Raw genomic sequence first — 21241 nt, 5'->3', positions numbered from 1 at the left:
AAACTGGATTTATTAGGGGCCACACTTATCTTCAAATCTTCTGTTTAATGTAATATACTCACCAACTAAATCAAACACCCCAGAAATATTATTATCATTGGATGCAGAAAAAGCATTGACATGATTGAATGGAAATACCTTTTACTACATTGGAGAAGTTTGGGTTTGGCCCGAACATTTGTGCATGGATTAAATTACTGTATACTAACCCAGAAGCTTCAGTTTGCATCAACAACATTTGCTCAGACTACTTTAAACTAGAACGTGGTACTAGACAAGGATGCCCCTTGTCACCGCTGTTTGCATGAACCACTGGCAATACATTGTCGAAATACTGATCAGATAAAGGGGATTAGCAGAGAAGGACTGGAACAGAAAATCTCATTATATGCAGATGACATGGTACTGTATATATCAGACCCAGAAAATTCTGTGCCTGCAGTCTTAACAGCACTCACAGAATTTCAAAAGATCTCTGGTCTCAGAATTAATCTGAATAAAAGTGTACTCTTTCCAGTGAATTCTCAAGCATATAATATTAGATTAGACACCCTACCTTTTATCATTGCAGAACAGTTTAAATACCTAGGGTAAACATCACAAGTAAACATAAAGCTCTTTATCAACAAAATTTCGCCTCTGCATGGAAAAAATTAAACAAGACTTGCATAGATGGTCAACCCTTCATCTCACACTAGCTGGAAGAATTAACACTGTTAAGATGAATATTCTTACCTAAGTTCCTTTTTTATTTCAAAACATCCAATATACATTAATAAATCATTTTTAAGCAATTAGATTCAACAATAACCTCATTTATTTGGAATTCAAAACATCCACGCATCAAAAGAGCGACCCTACAAAGACAAAAGGCAGAAGGCGGCATGGCTCTACCTAACTTCCAGTTTTATTACTGGGCAGCAAATATACAGGCGATAAGAACCTGGACACAAATAGAAGAACATACACAGGCTTGGACCGCAATAGAAGTAAAATCCTGCAGTACTTCTTTGTATTCCTTGCTCTGTGCTCCAATAAACACACGTTATCGGCAATATACTAATAACCCAATTGTGCTCCACTCACTTAGAATCTGGAACCAATGTAGAAAGCATTTTAAGATGGAGAAGCTTCTATCTGTGGCACCCTGCAAGAGAACCACCTCTTTCAACCTTCACAAACATATGCAGTTTTAATATCTGGAAAAATTTGGAATTAACTTGCTTAGAGATCTTTATATAGACAACGTCTTTGCATCCTATGAACAATTACATTCCAAATTTAACATTCCAGCTACACATTTCTTTCACTATCTTCAAATCAGGAACTTTGTTAAACAGAACCTTCCAGATTTTCCTCATCTTGCACCCTCATCCATGCTGGAAAAATATTGCTCAATCTCAAGGACTTAGACTCCATCTCTACAATATATAAAATCATTTTACAATCCCTCCCTTTCAAAGATCCAAGAGGACACTGGGAAAAAGATCTCTCAATTAATATATCAGAAAAGGAGTGGAAAGTAGCAATGCAGAGAATTCACTCGAGCTCCATATGCAAAGCATACAATTATACAACTCAAAATTATATATCGAGCACATCTGTCTCGACTAAAACTCTCAAAAATGTTCCCAGGGCAAGATCCTACCTGTGAACGTTGCAATCAAGTCCCAGCCTCACTGGGTCACATGTTCTGGGCCTGCACCAAATTAACATTATTCTGGACAAAAATTTTTAATTACCTTTCAGACAGCCTTGGACTCACAATCCCTCCTAACCCATTAACTGTTTGGGGTTCTTCCAGATGGGTTTAAAGTGGAGAAAGACAAACAAATTGTGATTGCATTCACTACACTGTTGGCACGCAGACTTATTCTGATAAACTGGAAGAACCCAAACTCTCCTCTTTTAAGTCAGTGGGAAACCGATGTGTTATATTATTTGAAATTGGAAAAATCAAATACTCAGTTAGAGGATTCGTACAGACTTTTTTCAAAACATGGCAGGATCTAATCAGTAATATTTTAAAATAAGCTCTTAAAGCACAGAGAAAGTAATTATTTCCGTATTTCTCTGTCTTATGCATCCATCTCATCAATTTATTAATTTAGGTATGTTTACAAGCCTTAACTTTCACTTGCCTTGCTCTCTCTCTCTCTCTCTCTCTCAGGGGTGGGGATCGATTTGTTCTTAACTCAATTTTACTTTTTGTAAAAAATTGATTGATTTGTATGGATTGCAATAAAATTAATAAAACTTCAAAAAAAAAAAGAAAAAACTTTTTGGCCAAAATCTACAAAGGTATGTTTGGAGAAAGGAGGGTGTCGAATTCCAGGAAAAGAACACCCCTCCAACTGTTAAGCACTGGAGTGGATCAGTTGTGCTTTGGGCTTGTGTTGCAGGCAGTGCCACAGGGAACATGTCTTTGGTAGAGGGAAGAACAGATTCAAATAAATAGCAGGAAATTCTGGAAACAAACATCACACCATCTGTAAAAAAGAGGATGGGTCCTACAACAAGATAATGATCTGAAACACACCTCAAAATCTATAATGGAATACCTCAAGAGACACAAGCTAACAGTTTTTGCCATGGTGGCAGTGGTGGCTCTGAGGCTATGGACCTGTGCCGGCAATCGGAAGGTTGCCGGTTCGAACTCTGTAAATGCCAGAAGTAACCCCACTCCAATGGTTCCTTGAGCAAGGCTCTTAATCTGCAATGGCTTTGTCCTGGGTATGATGTTAATATACTGTACGTCCAGCCCTACAAGCAGGTCCTCCAATTTACAGGGAAAAATTGGAGGTAGGATTGGCACTCCAGCCACCATAAAAAAAAACCTCACACGGTTCCACTGTGGTGCTGAGTGTCACCCACTGCACTTGGGTCTCAATCTTAGTGGTTAGTCGTGTGATGGGTGTGGCAACATGCTATCAGCACATGCTCCTAACAACTCTCACCTCAGGATCCCCCAGCCTAAATATCATTGAAAATCTGTGGATAGATCTCAAATGAGCAATGTATACAAGCCGGCCCAAGAATCTTGCAGAATTAGAAGACGTTTGCAATGCAGAATGGGAGAAAATACCCCAAATAAGAAGTGAAAGACTCTGAGCTGGCTACAAAAAGTGTTTACAAGTGGTGATACTTGCCAAAGGGAGTGTTACAAAGTACTGACCATGTCGGGTGCCCAAACTTTTGTTTCAGGTCCTTTTAATTTTTTTGGTATTATGTACCTGTGAATTATGGAAATAAAAATGTAATCTTGCTTACAATAGAGAAATATGTCATCTTTAACTTTATGCCTTTTGGAGATCAGTTAATCTTCTGCTCACTTAACTATTCACAATAACAGACATTTTAAACAAGGTGTATTAATTGCGGGCGGCACGGTGGTGCAGTGGGTAGCACTGCTGCCTTGCAGTATGGAGATCTGGGTTCGCCTCACGGGTCCTCCCTGCGAGGAGTTTCCATGTTCTCCCCGTGTCTGCATGGTTTTCCTCCGGGTGCTCCGGTTTCCTCTCACAGTCCAAAGACAAGCAGGTTAGGTGTATTGGCGATTCTAAATTGTCCCTAGTGTATGCTTGGTTTGTGTGTGTGCCCTGCCCAGGGTTTGTTTCCTGCCTTGTACCCTGTGTTGGCTGGGATTGGCTCCAGCAGACCCCTGTGACCCTGTAGTTAGGATATAGCGGGTTGGATAATGGATGGATGGATATATTAATTGCCACATGAACATTTTTTTTAAAGCTCTTGTCCTTTATGAATGGAGGTAAAAGACAACAAGGTTCAAGGTAAAAACAAAAGCATTAAAACTTACCAAATGTTTATTTTTCTAGCCAAGAATGTTATCAAATATTAATCTGCGCTTTGAGATTGTACATACAGTATCTTTCAAAATAGTGTATGCATGTCATTTTAGGAAGTAAAAAGCAAAAAGTTTTTGTGAGATTCAGTGATTTTTAAAGAAGGCCAGTTATTTGCATCAGCTCGCTACTTTTCTTCCTCCATTACACTCCTCAGGTCCAGGATGAGTTGTTTCCATGCACTGTTTTTGACATTATTAGTATTGACTGGCCCTGTGAATTTATCCTGAGTTCTTTTAGACATGCAGGAGGCTTGGCTGTTTCAAAAATCTAACACTTTTATAAAAAAAAAAAAAAGAAAAGCACAATTTCAAATGTATTTTTATGTGTACAAAGTACAGAGAAACCCTTATGCATGCTCTTCACCACCATACTGCCATTTGGCATAACTCTTGCTCATTATGCTATGTAAATTATCCATCCAGCCAATATCTAACCCGCTATATCCTAACTCACAGGTGTAGAACTCCGGTCCTGGAGGGCTGCAGTGGCTGCAGGTTTTCATTCTAACCGTCTTTTTAACTTGTGACCAGTTTTAGCTGCTAATTAACTTCTTTTACTTTAGTTTTAATTAACTTGACTCAGACCCCTTAGTTGTTTCTTTTTCCTTAATTAGCAGACAAACAATAATGAGACACAAAACAAGAATCCATATGACCAGCTCACCTGTGCCCATCACCAAATATATGAAAATAAAGAAAGGTGAATACCTCAGTAAAGTCTCTCAGGTCACCAAAACATTTTGAGGGTGTCCTTTAGCAAAAACAGAAAATCAATAGTTTTGTAATTGTCTGCTGTGGCAGAATGAAAGCATCAACAATCCATGAAGATAAATAATGGGTTTAAATAACAGCAAGAATTGACTTCTCATTAAGAAACTGGTTGGAGTGAAATTGGTTGGAGGTGGAAGCCACGGTTTAGCTGGTCATCTATTGGCTTGTTTCAGGTTTCATTTCTGTTTGGCTGCCATGTAATGAAGAAAAGAATCAATTAGGAGGACTGAATCCTTAAACACAGGGCTATTAAAATGAGGGGAAAAGAAAAGGGTTAGAATGAAAACATGTTGCCACTGAGGCCCTCCAGGCCCAGAGTTCGACACCGCTGTCTAACTACAGGGTCACGGGGGCTATGTAAAATAACAACACAAAATGTAATAGGCCAAAAGTACACACCATTTTGGAAGAAAAAAAAACATACAATTTGAGTGGATATGTCTGTTGTTACAAGCCACGGCAGAAAGTAACTGTTGAACAAACAGAATTGCAGAGACCAAGAGTAGCATAACACGCAGCTTGTAGCTTCCAAAATTTGGTGAATATGGCATGGGAAAAGTGGGTAAGGTGAAAAGTCCAGCCATGACACCTTCTGTGAGCAGATAAGGGAGGAACAAACTTATTTTTACCTCAAGAAAAATAGTTTCAAGAGTCTGTGATAAAAAGTATTTTTTCCAGTTTACTTTTGTTGTTGCAAGTATGGCTGTGAAACACAAAAGGCACATGTCTTAAAATGAAACCTATGTTGCTTCAAAATGGACGTATTTGGTAACTGTAAAAACTTCTTATAAAGCACATGAGCAGGCTAGGTATTTATTTATTCATATTTCTTTTTGTTTGTCCTAAAATTTTTGACTGCTACCATCTATGATCTAGAACTCAGCTTGCCCCTTCTTTTGTCCATTCTTCTCCCGAGTCTTTATCTACATTTTTTTCCCAGGGCACTCCCAAATCTCACAGTATCCATAACACGTTAGTAAATGCAAATGCTTCCATTAATTAACACTGAAAATGCTCAACATATCATAGTGATCTCTTTGTTTCATTAGCACTCCCCATTAGTAAATATAAACTAAATAGAAGCTGCTTCTCTTTAAAAGTACAAACTATGGAATTGAAACAGAGGGAAATCGAGCTTCAGAAGTGAAAGTGAAGTGAACTTATTTTTCTTTAAATTAGACTCCTTCCTCAATTAAGCAAGATTTTATTTCCTTATACAGATCCAGAAATTAAAAACTGCTTGTATTAAATTTATATTGAAGGAAGTTGAGCATTTATGTGTGATAAAAAAGAACTAATTCATCCTTGTATATGATAACTTGTGAAATTGGCCCCAGTGCACATGCGTGTTTACACTGGAACTTTGTCCAGGGATTGATCCTGCCTTGTGCCCTATGCTTTCTGGGTAAGGGTCCAGCCTCCCACACCTCTGCTCAGGATTAAGCAGGCTTAAAAAATGGTATGGTATATTATCTTGCTTTTATATACTTTAAAGTTACTTTACTGGCTACTTAATATACTGTATATTCACTAATAACCACATGTGGGTAACACTGATGTATCTGCTCCCTTTTACCATTCAATGGTGTTTGTTGTGCTCATCATTGATAGTTTGTACGAATGAAAGAATAGCTAAGCATTTATAGCTATGGCAAAGCATTTTCAATGTCTTATATATATATTGGTTGATTTCTAAAAAAACATAAACCTGCAGCCACAGGAGTCTAAGGATAGAACTTTTACTGGCATAAAATCAGCAAACAGTTATTCACTCAAAGAAAATTGAGAACTGTGACTACAGGCCAACTGATCAAAGCACTGAAGAGCTAGGAAATTTCTTATATCATAAAAGATTTAAAAATGTCCATGCAAAACATTTGCTTCTGTTCAACTTTAAAAAAGCCTGCTTTAATGTAGCTGTTTAGTTACAGATATATGTTATATAGAAAGATGTAAACAGATGAGAAAAGAATAAAACACTAAAAAGAACGGCAACTGTCACTTTACAACATGTAGTTTACAATCCCCCCACATCAGCCTGTCTACTAGTCCACAGTAAGAAGTCTGGACCACTCATATGCTTAGTTCAGATCTCACGTGATTTCTCTACACAATGGAGGAAAAGCAAATCTGTGGAAATGACTGTGAGAATGGTGGATGGCTACAAATATTACTGTTTCTAAGTTGAATAAGTGGTCAAGCCTTTCCCAAGAATTAGAAGAAGGACTCAGTGTCTGTTTAAATTCCAGAGTTTGGCAAGTTTGTAATTTTATTGTACATTATAGTTTTTTTTATGAGGGTTATACCTTTGCAAATTCATATGAAGAAGGTGTTATGTGGGTCTCATTTAAAAATGGAAACAAAAAGCAATTCCTCCTAACAAATCATTGTCAATGAACAGCAATAAGTGTGCATGTGTGTAATATTTAAAATATACAAAAAACACTTAATACACATATATAATCAATCACAGAACCTGTAGAAGAAGAAGAATCCCCACTCTTAAAATTAGAATCTCCCCTGTACAACATATGCCCTACTCACCAAAAAATGAGAAACAATTTACATCCTTGATTGTAAGTCTCAGCTGCTTGCACAGATCACAGTTATTTGCAAAACAAACATGGCAAATAAAAAAAGATATATTTAGTGTGGCAATATTAAATTGAGAAGCTGGGGAAATTATTCTCTGAGAAGGTCAGCAACAAGCTCGAGCGCGGGAGGTGTGAATGTGTGACTCAGATTTGTTGGCTTTCCATTGTAGAATACAATCTCTCATGCATTCTATTTACTTTAATAAAATGACACTTTAAAGAAAACGTTTTTACTTACACCGGAGACAGAGAAGGGAAATTATTTTAATATGGAAACACGATGAGCTTAAAACACTAAACCTCTCATAAGGTTAAAGGCAGCACTCTGCTCTTTTAGCTGCCAATGTGGCCAAGAAAAGTGTGTGGGTTTTGTTTAGACAATTAAACCAAACCAACAGGAAATTACTAGAGGGGCTGTTGACCACACAGAGTGAAACGTAGCTTGGGCCCAGGAAACCAAGATGGCTTGGAACATGGACCACATAAGTATATGAGAGAAAAAATGTGTAAACTAGCTGAGACACATAGGTAGCACCAGCCATTTTATTTTGACAAAGGCATGTATAGTAGCTACAACTATAGCATGCCTATTACCCACTATTACCCACCATGGACAAAATCACAAAATGTTCATTGGTCTCCCATCCACATATATAAATATAAATTTAAATATGTAAGTGGGTTATCCTTTCTAAAGTCCAATAGGCATTAAACCTTACTCTGGCAAGAATGGTCACTAGGTAGAAAATCATCAACACTGGTCATGTTCACACTTCAGCTGAAAGTATCTACATTCTCAATTTTGGCTCATTTCTAATTATTTTTTGCTTGACTGATCACATTAATTTTGCAAATGATCTAAATCTAATATAATGGTGTACAGATATCTAGTCTGAAATAAATGAAATTCATGAAAACAAATTTGTTTGTCAGAGAGATGCAACCTAATGGACCATCATGAACACCAACAGAATGGTTGCTGACATGCTACTTAGCAATGGTTTCTGTGCAGGATGTTTTTCAGCTCATAATGGCAAGGAAAGAAATATAAAACAAAAAAAATAATAATTAGCTATCACTTCTATATCTGTACATAAAACCTAGAAATGAAAGAAGAATGAAGACTGGTGGGACAAGATGTGTGTGTTTTGACTCAAAAGAGTGGTTTGAAAAGTTCAGAATGTCAAGAAGAATGTACAGTTGCATATTTCAAAGTTTGTCCTCAAGACATCTCTTGGAAAAAGTACAGTACATTTTCAATGTGTGCCCTTCTCTACTGAAAGGAAATGTCTAGCATAAGGACCCTAAATTCTAATTAAGTTCACCACTCTACTTTCTTTTCATTTGCACCCTGAATTGGTTCTGTCATTCAACTTGATTTTCAACACAGTGATATGACTATGGTTGTATAAACACTGAAGTAAAATTAGTTGTGGAGTGTACATTTCCAGGCAGTTTTGAATTCAGTGTTACCATAAAAGTCACATTCAAGGTACATGCTCCTGTATCAGATATAGTACCGCATGCAATCTGAAAAGTTCTGAGTCTATATGCTTGAACCTTTTAAAAAGAATTAATCTGAGACACACAAATAAAAAAATTCAAAGGACCTGCAGTGTGAACTTAATGCATTAATGTTCTCCTACCTCAGTTGTTCAGCTATATTTATCATATGTTTTAATTAACAATGCTATTTATTTATATCTACTGGTTATTAACACACTGCTGATATTTGGCAGTGACATTTTCATTCATAGCCAGTTGTCTCATAACCTATTTAACTTTATGTTTACCCATGGAAAAACAAGTCAAAGATGCTGAATATTTTTTCAACAATAAAAAAATGTTATTATGTGTAACAGAAACATGTAAATACCGAAATGTCATCACAATCAATGTAGGAAATTAGTGTGTGCTGCTGCACTGATGTAGGTTTAGTACAAAAGTTTGTGTGATTGTTTTTAAATAGTCATTACCACACATGGGCACTGTTCGAGCAGATGTGGAAAGACTTTTTTGTAATATTTCAGATGTATCCAGAGCTTGCTTCACACAGCATGTAGAACTTGATATCAAATTGTGCATATTTGGTTGTGATGTACTGCATCCTGACAGCCTTCCCTTGTAACCCATGAGACGTCAGTACACCTTCTACATATTCTTGATGATCACCTGATAAACATCCCACAGTTTGTACAGTTTTGGTTCTGGGTAATTGGCTTCATCATAATCATCACTATTAGTAAAATGTATTTATTTGAAAATGAATGAAACACAACACTCACTCATAACTTCACCAAAAATAGGCCTCAGCGACAACTGGTTTGTAGACTAGTACCATCTCTGGACTGGTTATAACTACTATGCCCTGCAGTATCAAAAGACCGAAAAACAAACAAATATCATCTATAGTAACAGGATGCCAGCGACTGCGACAACCAAATGGTTTATTCTGAATTTTCAGACACTGCTCAGCATAGTGGTTCATTTTAATAACCATTTTCCCCACCAAGACCATCTTTAACAAATTGTAAATAGTCCAGATAATCATGATCAACTGATATCTTTATATGAGTGTTACCTGTATATGGGCAACGAGGAGGTGCAGGATTTTAAGCAGGAGTATAAAGCCAACACCAAACACAAACATCACTGAAACTTGACAGGTTGGAATCTAGCAAAAAAATGTACATTGTCATCACTGTTGCTCAATTTGAGCAATTATTCATTTTCAGTTTGTTCTAAAACTGGCTTTATGGCTTTCTGTTTGTCATTGTGTTTTAGGTTGAGGGCTCCATCCCTCATGGATATTAAAGGGTTACCATATGAATCATAAAGTGCAGAACCTGTTGAAATATTAATGCTGTTTTGCAGAATTACATTAGTTTATCCACTACATGGCAGCAGAATACTGTACCAAGAGTTATTCGGGCTTAACATTGTAAAGCGGATCATTGCACATTACCCTGAGTCTGACTCAGGCTTAATCGTACTTACATAGCATTACAAGTTTGTCTCACACTTGCGGTTACCGTCAAGGAGGTTAAGACACAACTGTTCATGAACCCTGACCAACTAGATATGTCTTCTCAATCCAAAAGTCAATCCTTTGAGAGTCAATGAGTTTCCTTTTGCAGTCATGATAACTGTACTTGCAGGTAAAGATTATTCCGAATTTTAATATATTATCAATTGTATAAACTTGTAGAATGCTATCTGAACACTTCACAAGTCAATCAGAGGCATATGAGTGCCCCTGTTATGAGTGTTTTTCATTATCCACCTTTATCCATACATATTTTATGTTGTTGTCCACTATATGCAGTACATACTATATTGAGAAACTGAGAATACATTTAGTTCATGCAGTTTAATCTTAAGATTTGCTATTTGGAGAGAATATGGTATGTGTGGTGTTTTAGCTCTCAGTGATTATAGATTTTGTACGTGAATGTTATTTTGGAAAAACCCAGTCTCATGCCACAAGCTGCAGTCTCTTTGTGTTTATGCATTCATATTTAGTGAAAAGTAAAACGTTAATGTAAAGTCCATATGAATATATATCTCTCTGGTTGTTTCTATAAACAATTTCATGGTTGACAGTACTAAAAATTTTAAAAACAATGGTGTTCTTCTGGCATGGAATAAGAGAGAGAGAGCCCAGTAAGGACTGCAGAGAACATCTATATTATTTTATGCCTGTTCAGTACATCACTGATAGGCCCTCCACCTTTACATAAATTAGATTTTGGCAGCTTTTGTGAATTTTAGTTGAAAACCAGATATTCATAAACAACCTTTACCATTTGACATTACTAGTATCCTTGTGGTAATAAATGTAATTCTTAATTATCAATTAATAAACCACCTAAGTCAGGGGTCCTCAATCACGGTCCTGGAGAGCCGCAGTGGCTGCAGGTTTTTGCTCCAACCCAGTTGCTTAATAAAAAGCACTTATTGCTAAAGTAACACTTCTGCTTCACTTTAGTGATTTTGAGCCCTTATTGCTTAATTGTGTCTTAAACAGCTATTTTAATTGCTCCTTATTATCAATAACATGCAAATGACAAGAGAGAGCAGCATTTCTCCATTTAGCTTATTTACATTTACACCTGTGTGTATTTATCTGCACTATTGGGTTTAATTAAATACTTGGAAGAAAAATGAAGAGAAAAAAGTGAAGGACTGAGAATTACTCGTCCATTTTAGCCTTCAAATCATTTGCATGATAGAAAGGGAAAGAAAATCTAGGATATGAGAATGACCTGACATAGCAGAGTTAATTTAATTTCATAGCTTGCTAGTGCTTTATTGGCAAGAATTGCTTTCTAATTAAGCAACCAGGTCAGAACAAAAACCTGCAGCCACTGCGGCTCTCCAGGACTGGGATTGAGGACCCCTGATATATAGTGATAAAAGAGACCAAAGAGAAAAAGAGAAAGAAAGAGAAAAAGATCAAAATAAGAGAAACATTACATTTAAGCAGTCAAACTGGCCCCAGGCACATCCTTCATTCTACTGTAAGGCAACTGGAATTTTCAAGACAGCAGACAAGGATGGGAAGCACAGGAACAAGACCTCTTAGACTGCAATAAGAATATCTTGCCTAAAACAGATTTAACCTTACAGACCAATAACAGAGTATGGAATCTGGAAACTGCCATACTGATCCAGCCCTGAGAAGGTTATGGCTCATAGATAAAACTGTTAAAAGGTCAGTTAACATAAATACAGCTTGACAGCACCAAGACCAAGTCACTTTGGATAAAAGTGTCTGCTAAGCCCATAAATGTAAATATTTTCATAAATTAGATTGTGTATTATATGCTGTCAACATAATATTCAGTCTAGAGTTAGAGGAGTGAGCTAAACAAAAGTTTACTGAGGGACAGACAGCTGAGTGTTTTGAAGCACTGTCAGTGGGAAACGGAGAAAGGAAAGTCCACCAGCTCCCCTTGGAAAGACAGAAAACCATTTTATAGTCAAACCCAGTGGAAAAGCAGAATTTTGTTTTTTTTCTGCCTTATTGTGTTCTCCCTGTAATCGTCGTTGTCGTGTGTTTTTGGAAGAAGTAACACCACTTATTTTTGACACTGCTGAGCCCTTCTGATCTGGTGGAACCCCCTTTGACATAACAAGAAAAATGAGGCCTTAAGTCCCATTCAGCCACAGCAATAACATTTGGCAAAATCAGCAACATGCAAAAATTGCTCCAGGAAATTCTTCCTTTAAATCACTGCAGTTTTCACTAGTACACAATCAACCATATACTAAATGGTTGTAAACATTTTCCCAATTACATGCAACACCCAATATTATTCACAGAAAAGGTGGGTTGAGGTTCACAGTTTACTGTAAATAGCAGAGGAGGTTTAAGCAACATATTGACTTATACTGAAAGATACATTGTTCTTTACTTCTTCCTTTGGCTGCTCCCGTTAGGGGTCGCCACAGTGGATCATCTTCTTCCATATCTTTCTGTCCTCTGCATCTTGTTCTATTACACCCATCACCTGCATGTCCTCTGCCACCAAATCCATAAACCTTTGCTTAGGCCTTCCTCTTTTCCTCTTCCCTGGCAGCTCTATCCTTAGCATTTGTCTCCCAATATACTCAGCATCTCTCCTCTGCACATGTCCAAACCAACGCAATCTAGCCTCTCTGACTTTGTCTCCCAACCGTCCAACCTGAGCTGACCCTCTTATGTACTCATTTCTAATCCTATCCATCCTCTTCACACCCAATGCAAATCTTAGCATCTTTAACTCTGCCACCTCCACCTCTGTCTTCTGTTTTCTGGTCAGTGCCACCGTCTCTAACCCATATAACATAGCTGGTCTCACTACCATCCTGTAGACCTTCCCTTTCACTCTTGCTGATATCTGTCTGTCACAAATTACTCCTGACACTCTTCTTCACCCATTCCACCCTGCCTGCACTCTCTTTTTTACTTCTCTTCCACAATCCCCATTACTCTGCACTGTTTATCCCAAGTATTTAAACTCATCCACCTTCGCCAACTGCACTATATTTTATAAAATACAGTTTGAAAAATTACAACAACTGTATGCTTTATTATATGCCTTTCAAATGAATAACATTTTCAACAGTGGATATTATTTAAAATTCTGCATAATTAAGTAAAAGAAGTAATAAATAAAAAAAATGGATAAAATGGTCTTTATCCACCTTACTGTTTTATGAACCTTTATAAATATCTATTCTCAGAATAACCCATTTCCTAAACCTGCTTATTCCATGTGATGGTCATGGAAGACTGGAGCCGCTCCTCAGACGCATCAAGAAGAAAAAAGTCAGGCTGGGCCATCACAAACCCCCTTACATCACCCCATCTGCAAATCAACCTAAACCATGTCTTTGGCATGTGGGAAAGTGGAAGCGCCCAGAAAAAGACTCAGAGAATGTATAAAAACAGACAATATCTGGGCTAAAATCTGAACCCTAACACTAACCAGTGCATCATCAAGCTGACCTTCAACAGGAAATAAATATTCTGAATAAAATCAGGATAATACATAATCCCATGATAACATCTTAATCATTCACCATCTTTCTACAATTAACATTGCCTTTTGGCAGATTCCCAGCGCTGCAGCCCCCTCCATTCTTTAACAGCTTTTACCTTTAAAACCTACTCTTACCTGAAAGCGTTTTTCCTTCAGCCAAACCATTCAACAGACTGCTGCCCTGTTATGAAAATAAAAAACATCAAATTAGCAGGATGACATGGTTTTCGAGTTAAAGCAGAAACTGTACACTGTACATATTTAAAAACAATCATGTTGTAGTAATCATTCAAATACATTATCCATTCATTTTCTTAACCCATCCATGCATTTTCAAATTCAGGGCGTCAGGGTGCCACTGCCCATTCTTTATAGCAATGAACTCAAAAACAAGAACCAAATTCTAAAGGAATGCTAATCCATCACAGAGTATAACCCTACCTAACTGGCTAACTGAGACTCACTAATTCATTTAACCTGCTTGGCTTAGGGATGTGTTAGGCAACTGGTGTATCATAAAGACAGGAAGTCAACAAAGAGAGTGTGCCAACTGGGATCTGTACCCAACTTGGAATCCTAATACCCTCACAAAAAACATTACACCTGAATTACTGACCTATGAGGACATTTCTTTAACCTTAGAAAAACTGGCAATTAAGGATAGCAGTGTGATGTTCTGTGGTGTACTGTGTTCCTTGTTAAGAAGACATGCTTCCATTCTTTATATTCTGACCAACAAAATAACATGATGAAGAACATGAAGGAAGAGAAGTGTGATATAAAGTTCAGGCAAGCTGTTAGGAAGTGTGCCTACAAGTCAGAATATCTAGCTGTTCTCTCAAACTGACAGTGTGAGCAGTGAAGCTGCTGTATGTATTGGTTAGAGCCAGGACAGGCTCTAGAATTTTGGCAAACCAAGTAATGGCTTAGGACAGCAGAATTTGTGGGGCACCATTTTTCTAAACCTGACTTACAAATGCTTAGAATCAATATTACTGTCTGACTCCAATTTACCCGACAGCACAGTAACGATCATGGGGACAAAAGAGAAAGGCACACTCACACACACACACACACAGATAAAACACACAGAATGTGCAGGTGTGTGCCCTCGGAGAGTTGGGCATATTTTTCTATTATTTATTTACACCTAAACAAAAAAATTGGTAAAACTCCCCGCTATTAGGGGCCACAAGAAACAGCACCAAAAATAACAAATACACTGCTAAATGCACAGACAAGTCATGCTTCCCTTCATGTTGTCCCCTCTACATACATACTTTGATAGACTGTTATTCATGATGTGGACCTGTCAATTTGAGGCCACTTCTTCATGATGCTTTTTTCTGTTTCCTCATCTACTCCACCACACACAACATGCACTCCTCCATTCAGCTCCTGTCATCCATCAGGAGGTCCTTCTCAATCCAGAACTGCTGGACCAATCCAGCAATCCAGGTGGCTTGTCCACATCATGTCAAAATGCTCTCTCCCTACACTGGCCGCATGCAATTGATAAGTGCTTCAGTCTTATGGCTAACACAATATTGTTTTATAGTTCACATACTAGAAGTGATTGGTTTTAACGTCTGATGACCAACAAGAGCCCTTTACAGTTGGTCTTCTAAACCTTCAGTATGCTTTTTTTTTTTACTTTCTGCAGATGCAGGGTTGTGGTTGTACTTTTGTTTTAGTTTGGTTTCTATTTCAGGAAGTTTGTTCTTTATGTTATTTTTTCACCCTTATTTTTACATTGGGTTGATGCAGATTTTGAAATCACACCTATATTTTTTTTCTGTTCCATCCTTTATTTTAAAAGCACAGGGCACTGCCATTGTGATTGGTTTAAGAAGAATTCCTTATGTGCCTCTTATGAATCCTCACAATATGAGGAACAAAAATAATTAAAGGGTGGAGTTCTGCCTAACCGTTGATCTAATCAGCATAATACACTTTACAACCTTGGCATTTTTTGAACTGTATATTTAATACTGTATACAGTGCATCCGGAAAGTATTCACAGCGCATCACTTTTCCACATTTTCTTATGTTACAGCCTTACTCCAAAATGGATTAAATTAATTTTTTTCCTCAGAATTCTACACACAACACCCCATAATGACAACGTGAAAAAAGTTTACTTGAGGTTTTTGCAAATTTATTAAAAATAAAAAACTGAGAAATCACATACTTTGTCAATGCACCTTTGGCAGCAATTACAGCCTCAAGTCTTTTTGAATATGATGCCACAAGCTTGGCACACCTGTCTTTGGCCAGTTTCGCCAATTCCTCTTTGCAGCACCTCTCAAGCTCCATCGGGTTGGATGGGAAGCGTCGGTGCACAGCCATTTTAAGATCTCTCCAGAGATGTTCAATCGGATTCAAGTCTGGGCTCTGGCTGGGCCACTCAAGGACATTCACAGAGTTGTCTTGAAGCCACTCCTTTGATATCTTGGCTGTGTGCTTAGGGTCGTTGTCCTGCTGAAAGATGAACCGTCGCCCCAGTCTGAGGTCAAAAGCGCTCTGGAGCAGGTTTTCATCCAGGATGTCTCTGTACATTGCTGCAGTCATCTCTACCTTTACCCTGACTAGTCTCCCAGTTCCTGCCGCTTAAAAACATCCCCACAGCATGATGCTGCCACCACCATGCTTCACTGTAGGGATGGTATTGGCCTGGCGATGAGCGGTGCCTGGTTTCCTCCAAATGTGACGCCTGGCATTCACACCAAAGAGTTCAATCTTTGTCTCATCAGACCAGAGAATTTTGTTTCTCATGGTCTGAGAGTCCTTCAGGTGCCTTTTGGCAAACTCCAGGCGGGTTGCCATGTGTCTTTTACTAAGGAGTGGCTTCTGTCTGGCCATGCTACCATACAGGCCTGATTGGTGGATTGCTGCAGAGATGGTTGTCCTTCTGGAAGGTTTTCCTCTCTCTACAGAGGACCTCTGGGGCTCTGACAGAGTGACCATCGGGTTCTTGGTCAACTCCCTGACTAAGGCCCTTCTCCCCCGATCGCTCAGTTTAGATGGCCGGCCAGCTCTAGGAAGAGTCCTGGTGGTTTCGAACTTCTTCCACTTACGGATGATGGAGGCCATTGTGCTTATTGAGACCTTCAAAGCAGCAGAAATTTTTCTGTAACCTTCCCCAGATTTGTGCCTCGAGACAATCCTGTCTCGGAGGTCTACAGACAATTCCTTTGACTTAATGCTTGGTTTGTGCTCTGACATGAACTGTCAACTGTGGGACCTTATATAGACAGGTGTGTGCCTTTCCAAATCATGTCCAATCAACTGAATCTACCACAGGCGGACTCAAATGAAGCTGCAGAAACATCTCAAGGATGATCAGGGGAAACAGTATGCACCTGAACTCAATTTTGAGCTTCATGGAAAAGGCTGTGAATACTTACAGTATGTACATGTGCTTTCTCAATTTTTTTATTTTTAATAAATTTGCAAAAATCTTAAGTAAACTTTTGTTGTCATTATGGGGTGTTGTGTGTAGAATTCTGAGGAAAAAAATGAATTTAATCCATTTTGGAATAAGGCTGTAACATAACAAAATGTGGAAAAAGTGATGCGCTGTGAATGCTTTCCAGATGCACTGTATGTGATCCCTGTTTTATATGACTGTAATTATTATTATTCTATTTAGTATTAACACAAATAATTTAGGGTATTAATGAAAAGTATAGAAAAACCCTATCATATATAATATAGAAGTCATTTGTGTGGATTATATATAGTAGTAGGGGGCTTAGCCCCTGTTCGCTTTGCTCGCCAATCCCCCAGGCCTGCGATATGTGCCAGCCACTTCACGTCTCTGCCACTCATGTTGTGAAGAGGGAGGCTGAACGCATCCCAAGGAGACGTGGTTGCTCCTCTGAAACCCCTTCTTAAATGGTGATACAATGGGAAACAAATACAGCTTTTTTGTTACCTCCTCTTTGCTTGGTCAGCTGCTGGCTTGCTGCTACCTCCGCCGCTGGTGCGGCTGCTGCTGCTGCTTAATGTACATTCTGCGCAGTGCTACGAACATTTAAAAGCCTGTACAGAAGCTGCCTTTGTCATCTACTCTTTGTCTTTTATTTACGACCCCAGGTGCGGTTAAATCTTTTGGCACAAAATCCCATCTCGTGAGATGCCTGTTCTTGATATTTTTTAGTTTATAATTTAAAAATGGAATAAGAATCTGAAAATCTAACCACATCACATTAAAGTTCAATAAATTCGGAAAAGAATGATATCAACCATATATATGTAGGTTTTAAAAAAAGCCATATTTAAAACATGACATAAAAATGTTGCACAAAATCATTGCACTTTTAGAATTTTATATATATAGAGTAGATATATGTGGCATTTGGACATGTGCAGAGGAGAGATACTGGGTATATTGGGAGAAAGGTGCTAAGGATAGAGCTGCCAGGCAAGAGAAAAAGAAGAAGGCCTAAGAGAAGATTTATGGAGAGTGAGGTGAAAGAGGACATGCAGGTGATGGTTGTAACAGAACAAGATACAGAGAACAGGAAGATATGGAAGAAGATGGTCCGCTGTGGCGACCCCTAATGGGAGCAGCCGAAAGAAGAAGATATATGTGGCATAGATATATACAGGGTATATGTATACAGTAATCCCTCGCTATATCGCGCTTCGACTTTCGCGGCTTCACTCTATCGCGGATTTTAAATGTAAGCACATCTAAATATATATCACGGATTTTTCGCTGGTTCGCGGATTTCTGCGGACAATGGGTCTTTTAATTTATGGTACATGCTTCCTCAGTTTGTTTGCCCAGTTGATTTCATACAAGGGACGCTATCGGCAGATTGCTTAGAAGCTACCCAATCAGAGCATGTATTACATATTAACTAAAACTCCTCAATGCTATAAGATATGCTTCCCGTGCGGTGCTCGATTGTTAGCTTGTCTCTGCCTCTATCTCACCCTGTCTAAAATTTTCTGCGCCTGACGGAGGGGCTGTGAGCAGAGGTGCTGATGGCACAGAAGCCGTTTGCCTAATGGATACGGACGCACCTCTAAGAAATGTCGTTTTATCGCGGTGCTTCCAAAAGCACACTTATTGATTTTTTGATGGTTTGCTTTAATTTCGCTCTCTCTCTCTCTCTCTGAGTTCTCTGCGCCTGACAGAGGAGATGTGAGCAGAGGGGCTGTTTGCACAGGGGCTGTTTGCTTAGAAGATACTGACGCTCCTCTAAAAAATGCCGCTTTATTGTGCTTCTAAAAAGCACACGTATTGATTTTTTGATTGTTTGCTTTTCTTTGCGAGCTCTCTCTCTCTCTCTCTCTCTGAAATTCTCTGCTCCTGAAGAGAAGATCTATTTGCATTCTTTTAATTGTGAGAAAGAACTGTCATCGCTGTCTTGTCATGGAGCACAGTTTAAACTTTTGACTAAAGGGTGTTATTTCATGTCTAGAGGGCTCTAATAATGTTAACAGTGTGGGAGAGTTTATAAGGGCTTAAAATATATAAAAATAACCATACAAACATATGGTTTCTACTTCGCGGATTTTCATCTATCGCGGGGGGTTCTGGAACACAACCCCCGCGATCGAGGAGGGATTACTGTATATAACCTTATGATGCATATAATTTTCAGCGACCTTATTAGTGGAGAGGGCAATAGGTCAAATAATTTATATAAAAGAAAATGTTTCAAAGTTCACAAAGCTGAAGTCAACTCCTAGTATTCTTTAACATTATTTATCTAGAACTTTGAACTTCATTAAAACATATATATCCCTATAGCCTACATTAAATGCATACATGAATGTTAATATATAGAATACAGTTAAATTAACAGATCACAGGCAAAATGTTCTATAGTTAATACTATATAAAAAAGAAAACAGCAATAATCCTACATTTATGAAACTTTTATGTCATATAAAGGCTCATATAATCTGTTTTCGGTTGTCTGTGGGTGTTTGGGTCAGATGCCATTTACAGTTTCACTAAGCGCAGCACAAATTCTGCAGCCATCCCTGGTTAGAGCATCCTGGTTTCATTTAGACTGACAAAAAAAGCCAGTGTCAGTAATTTCTCAGAGTTAAAATACTTATCCCCTGTCCTAGAATATTAGTCCATCCATGGATGAAAAGGGGATACGATCACTGGAAGCAGCATTTCAATATGGTTTTCTAGTAAGAAGATAAAATAATGCGCAATACATCACACTTACTAAATGTGAGAATATTAATATGGAGCCGAGTCCAGTGACAGGTACTGTTTTCAGCAGGTAGCTTCTTATTTGAGTGTTCATGCTGATGTGTCTCCTTAGTCTTTAATATGATCTCTTCAGGTTTTTTGTTTTCTCTCTCTGTCAAGTCCAAGCTGATTCTGTCTTAGTGAGCTTGGTTTTGAGTGTGCTTGTAATGGACTCATTTCCCTGAAAGGCTGGTGCTTAAATGTATTCTTTATTACATTATTTTTTCTAATAAACTATACTTAATACTAAGATTTGAAATCTTCACCCAGTATCAATTTTCTCTAGGTCTATTGCTTTGCACATCCCTCTTTAAAGTTTTATTTTGAAACAGATTTTGATTTTTAGATTTGTGTGGCTAACATTTGTCAAAAATATTTTAATGATCCTCCGGGTATCTGTCATTGCTGAATTTTTTTACATTTATTTGCTGTAATGATATCTTGTAATGATAATGTTTTCTACTTTCATTTGCTTTGTAAAGCATTTTTGGTGGAATATGCTGTAAATTGAGGTACTGTACATAAAATGAAAGAGAGATTAGCTCGGCCATCTCCTTTCTCCAGATCCACGGGTTCTCAACTCACATATGCACTCTGTTCATTTTGTATGTGAGTGATTCATAACACTCAACGACACAGCATGTTGTATACAAATGGCTTGTGTTTATGCATAATTATCAAATAAAAAATGGTCATCCTAGTTATAGCTTTTACTAAGTCAAAGGACAGTTGATTAAGGTTAAAGGGCAGATGCCTAAATGTTCTATTAGTAGTAGAAGAACAGTAAAGAGTATAAAAAAAAAAAGGATCATGCAAGTATCATACAATTGGTCTTATGTAACCCAAAAAAAGATCTTGGTAAACCTGACCTTGTGGTTTCATACCAGGTCTATTTGCAATTCTCTGTTGGCGTCAGCTGCTACTGAGTCACAACAGTGGGAGAAATGGTTACATCAAAAAATGGGCCAGGTGTCAAAATGGGGTGACAGGATAGAAAACAAAAAACTGAAAGAACATTTGCAGTGGATAAACTCCCACCTTCCACAGTGCAGTGATGAAAGATGATCTACTGAATGACTTGAACAATTCTTAGAACATAAATAAATAAATTCCATCCTGGAAGAAATTCCCCAGTTAAGATATAATTAAGGGGACATTAAAATGTTTATATAAAACTATGAGTGAAAGTGGTATTGTGTGTTTCTGCAGTGAGAAAATAAAAATAAACTCGTTGTGACAAGTATTTTTTTTAAGGCCATGA

The 21241-nt window shown here is 38.0% G+C and overlaps 1 protein-coding gene across 1 annotated transcript in view; it reads right to left on the bottom strand.

Moving 5' to 3' along the window:
• The window catches only part of LOC120539495 (phosphatidylethanolamine-binding protein 4), a 620910-nt gene that overhangs the window by 105407 nt on the left and 494262 nt on the right, over nt 1-21241 (bottom strand). Inside the window, exon 5 of the mRNA XM_039769605.1 lies at nt 13890-13935. Coding sequence (XP_039625539.1) covers nt 13890-13935 — 46 coding nt within the window. The remainder of the gene's footprint in view (nt 1-13889; nt 13936-21241) is intronic.

This window comes from Polypterus senegalus, chromosome 11 (assembly GCF_016835505.1).
Source record: "Polypterus senegalus isolate Bchr_013 chromosome 11, ASM1683550v1, whole genome shotgun sequence".
Classification (NCBI taxonomy): Eukaryota; Metazoa; Chordata; class Cladistia; order Polypteriformes; family Polypteridae; genus Polypterus; species Polypterus senegalus.
Note: the sequence above shows the minus strand (reverse complement) of the source record. Positions and strands in the feature narration are given on the sequence as shown.